The sequence below is a fragment of the Colobus angolensis genome, unplaced genomic scaffold (assembly GCF_000951035.1).
Source record: "Colobus angolensis palliatus isolate OR3802 unplaced genomic scaffold, Cang.pa_1.0 Scaffold293, whole genome shotgun sequence".
NCBI lineage: Eukaryota > Metazoa > Chordata > Mammalia > Primates > Cercopithecidae > Colobus > Colobus angolensis.
The window spans coordinates 2,623,846-2,628,393 of NW_012116188.1; the positions used below are offsets into that span (position 1 = coordinate 2,623,846).

Sequence of the window (4,548 nt, forward strand, 5' to 3'; positions counted from 1 at the left end):
GGTGACTCAAGCCTATAATCCTAGCACTTGGGAGGCTGAGGCAGGTGGATCACTTGAGGTCAGGAGTTCAAGACCAACCTGGCCAACATGGTGAAACCCCATCTCTACTAAAAATATAAGAATTAGCTGGAAATGGTGGCAGCCACTTGTAATCCTGGGTACTCAGGAGGCTGAGACATGAGAATTGCTTGAACCTGGGAGATGGAGGTTTCAGTGAGCGCCATTGCACTCCAAGCCTGGGTGACAGTGAGACTCTGTCTCAAAATAAAATAAAATAAAATAGTGGCTTGTACCTAGAAATTGGGTAGAAAAAATTTAAAAATAAATAAAAATAGATAAATTAGGTATGTTGGCATGCACCTGTCATTCCAGCTACTTGAGAGGTTGAGGCAGAAGGTTCACTTCAACCCAGGAGTTTGAGGCAGCAGTGAGTTATGATCATACTGGTGTGTTCCAGCCTAGGCCACAAAGTGAGTCCTAGTCTCAAAAAAGGAAAACAAACCAGTTTTGTGTGGAGCATTTCTACATGTGTGCTGTGCTTCAATGTTAGTGAAAAGATAACTGTTTTTTTTTCCTATATAGTTTTAAACCCAATGAAGGAGTTATTATAATAGGAGCCACAAACTTCCCAGAGGCGTTAGATAAGTAAGTATTAAAAGAAGATTTTTGTGAAGTACTATTACCTGCTACAAAATTATGCTAAAAGAAGTCAATTGCAAAAGATCACATTGTATGATTCCATTTATATGCAATACCCAGAATAAGCAAATTCACAGAGACAAATTGGGTTAGCAGTTACCAGAGGTTAGAGAGAATAGGAGATGGCTGTCATTGGATATGGGATTTCTTTGCCGGGGATGGGAATATTCTAAAATTAGATTGTGGTGATGGTTGTACAATTCTGAATATATTAAAAATCACTGAGGTATCCACTTTAAATTCTGTTATGTGAATTACATCTCAATAAAACTTAAAATTGATTTGTTAGATATCACAAAAGTTTTATGTAGAAAGGATTTTTAAAATAAATTCACTGTAGTAGTATAACTAGGTTTAAAGTTACTATGAAAAAATTGTATTGTAGAAGTTATTCATATTTTCATTTGATCAGTAGTTTGTCACTGCCTAAGACTCTAGTCTAACATACATTCTGTGCTTAGCAGTTGAGATGGATGTGTGGTTCTTATCCACAATAATAGTTTATTGTAGAATTATTTGTTCCTGGACTGAGTTACTTGCATGCTTTTGTTTCTGAGGGGTAGGCTACCTAGGTACACACATGTATCTAAATGAACCTTTGTTCTACCCTCTGGTCATTGACACTGTTACTTGAGCCATGTTTTAAAAGGAACTATCTGAATATTTATGTACAAAATTCCATCTGCATTCTGGCTGCCATTGGCTTCCCAGTCATGTCATTAGGGTGTCACACCTGCTGACTTTGAGCTTACATTGTTTATTAATTTATATTTCCTTTTGCATTCTTCCTGTAGTGCCTTAATACGTCCTGGTCGTTTTGACATGCAAGTTACAGTTCCAAGGCCAGATGTAAAAGGTCGAACAGAAATTTTGAAATGGTATCTCAATAAAATAAAGTTTGATCAATGTAAGTCTAATTCTATCAAAAGAAACATTTGTCATTTATGTAAAGTGGTAATATACCACTCACCCTGTTTGTGGTCTTTTCGTGATAAATGTATTAATATTAAAAGACCAGTTCATTTTTGTCTTTTTTTTTTTTCCGTTACTATGTTCACTTAAAAGTCCATTCCTTAGTGTATATCCAGGAGATTATATTGTTTTGAACCCTGATTCTAAAGAAAGGTTTTTTTAGAGTATTCAGACAGATATTTGAGGATATATATATACACACACACACACACACATTTTTTAAGATGAATGTAAAATGCAAAATAATAGAAAAAGCTGCAGAAATAGTAACTCATGATATAGTCAATATGGGGCCAAAAGAGAAGAAAGCAAATTAAAAACAAAACACATGGAAATTTATTACCCACTTGAGTAATAAATGAAATTATTAAAGCTGCAGTAGTTTCAGAGATAGCTGTATCAATTCATTAAATTATACGTGTTTCCTATAATAAGGGCAACTGTTCTGTCCAAAGTTTCCAGATGAAATTCAAAGAAAAAAGTGTCTAAACTATGGCTCAGAATAGCTAGCTATTTTCTTTTTTCCCTCGGAATGTAGTTTTTGTTTGTTTGTTTGTTTATTTTGAGACAGAGTTTCGCCCTTTTTACCCAGGCTGGAGTGCAGTGTCACAATCTTGGCTCACTGCAACCTCCACCTCCCGGGTTCAAGTGATTCTCCTGCCTCAGCCTCCTGAGTAGTTGGGATTACAGGTGCATGCCACCATGTCCAGCTAATTTTTGTATTTTTAGTAGAGATGGGGTTTCACCATGTTGGCCTGGCTGGTCTCGAACTCCTGACCTCCAGTGATCTGCCTGCCTCAGCCTCCCAAAGTGCTGGGATTAAAGGCGTGAGCCATCACACCCAGCCCGAATGTGAGTTCTGTGTGAAGAGTTTTCTTTTACCTGTTTTCGACTTTTAATGTTGGGTTCTCCTTTTACATTAGCCGTTGATCCAGAAATTATAGCTCGAGGTACTGTTGGCTTTTCTGGAGCAGAGTTGGAGAATCTTGTGAACCAGGCTGCATTAAAAGCAGCTGTTGATGGAAAAGAAATGGTTACCATGAAGGAGCTGGAGTTTTCCAAAGACAAAATTCTAATGGGTAGGTTTCCTTTGTTTTTTTTTCTGTCTTTACTTTCCATTGTGTTAGATAATTCATTTGGGGCAAATACCCTATTCAAACAGCTAAAGCCATGGCTATGTTGAATCTAATCTTATTCTAAAACTTCAGTGTCTGGGTTTTCAAGATTAGTAATAAATGATTTTACAAAATTACCAATTTAACAGTCAAATGCCATTAAACAGTAACATTTTCTTGACAATACTCTTGTCAGTGATACAGAATTGATTTTATAGTGTACCACATTTATTAGTTTTGTCTCTTTCTTAGAAAACCTTTTTTTCTGACTGGAAAGTTTAAAAAAGTGATGGGAACATGAAAATATATACTTGACAACACCACAATTTGACCTTTTATAAAACAAATATATGCTAGTGGCTTATATAATTGTATAGTTCAACTGTTGGTGGGGAGATGAGGCACATATACATTTCCTCTTGTCAGACATTGCTGCTAAAAAGGATAGTTAACTTTATTCTGTGCTTAATTTCGATTTTAAATCTTGGATTGACTTAAAAGCACATTAGTTACGATATTCTTGTTAAATTGGAAGTTTATTTTATAGAAATAGAAATAAGTTTTCCCTTTTGATGTAAGAATTAAGATGATAGTTTTGACAGTTTTGGTTTGCAGATAAATTGTTAAAGTTTGTATGTGTTATGGAATGAATTCTGCCCATTTTAAAAAACTTTTACTCTGTAGACTGGGCATGGCGGCTCACACCTGTAATCCCAGCACTTTGGGAGGCCGAGGCAGGAGAACCGCGTGAGCCCAGAATCGTTGGAGTTCAAGATCAGCTGGGCAACACAGCGAGACTCCATCTCTACCAAAAATTTTAAAAATTAGCTGGGCGGGGTAGCATGCGCCTGTGGTCTCATCTACTCGGGAGTCTGAGGTGGGAGGATTGCTAAAAAGTCCAAGAAGTTAAAGCTACAGTGAGCCGTGATTATGCCACTGCACTCCAGCCTGGGTTACAGACCCTGTTTAAAAATTTTTAAAAATGCTATTGCTAAAAAATTACTAAAGCTAGGCACAGTGGCACATGCCTGTAATCCCAGCACTTTGGGAAGCTGAGGTGGGTGGCTTACTTGAGGCTAAGAGTTTAAGGTTGGAGTGAGCTATGACAAGAATGACTTTAAGGAGAATGAGTTTTTTGTTTTTTAATATTAATCCAGTATCAGATACATTCACCCCTCAGTATCCACGGAGGGGGTGGGGATTGGTTCCAGGTCCCATGTGGACACCAAAATTCAAGGATGCTCAAGTGTCTTTTATAAAATGGTGTACTATTTGTGTGTAACCTACATAATTCTCCTGTATACTTGAAATCATCTCTAGATTACTAATACAATGGAAATGCTCTGTAAATAGTTGTTATACTGTATTTTTCATTTGTATTTTTTTTATTGTTCCTCTTTCCCATACTTTTAATCCTTATTTGGTTGAATCTATGGATGCAGAATCTGCTGATAGGAAGGGTGGAGTGTATTTGATTTGCAGACAAGAATGTGTTTTGTTGATTTAAATATACCTTTCTAGTGGAGTATTTACTCAATTAAATTTTTATCTTAGGGCCTGAAAGAAGAAGTGTGGAAATTGATAACAAAAACAAAACCATCACAGCATATCATGAATCTGGTCATGCCATTATTGCATATTACACAAAAGATGCAATGCCTATCAACAAAGCTACAATCATGCCCCGGGGACCAACACTTGGACATGTAAGTTTTTTGTAGCATCTCGCCCTGTCACCCAGGCTGGAATACAATGGCCCAGT

The 4,548-nt window shown here is 36.8% G+C and overlaps 1 protein-coding gene across 1 annotated transcript in view; it reads left to right on the forward strand.

Moving 5' to 3' along the window:
- The window catches only part of YME1L1 (YME1-like 1 ATPase), a 45,785-nt gene that overhangs the window by 34,205 nt on the left and 7,032 nt on the right, over positions 1-4,548 (forward strand). The window contains 4 exon segments of the mRNA XM_011949243.1: positions 558-645; positions 1,494-1,606; positions 2,595-2,750; positions 4,341-4,492. Coding sequence (XP_011804633.1) covers positions 558-645; positions 1,494-1,606; positions 2,595-2,750; positions 4,341-4,492 — 509 coding nt within the window.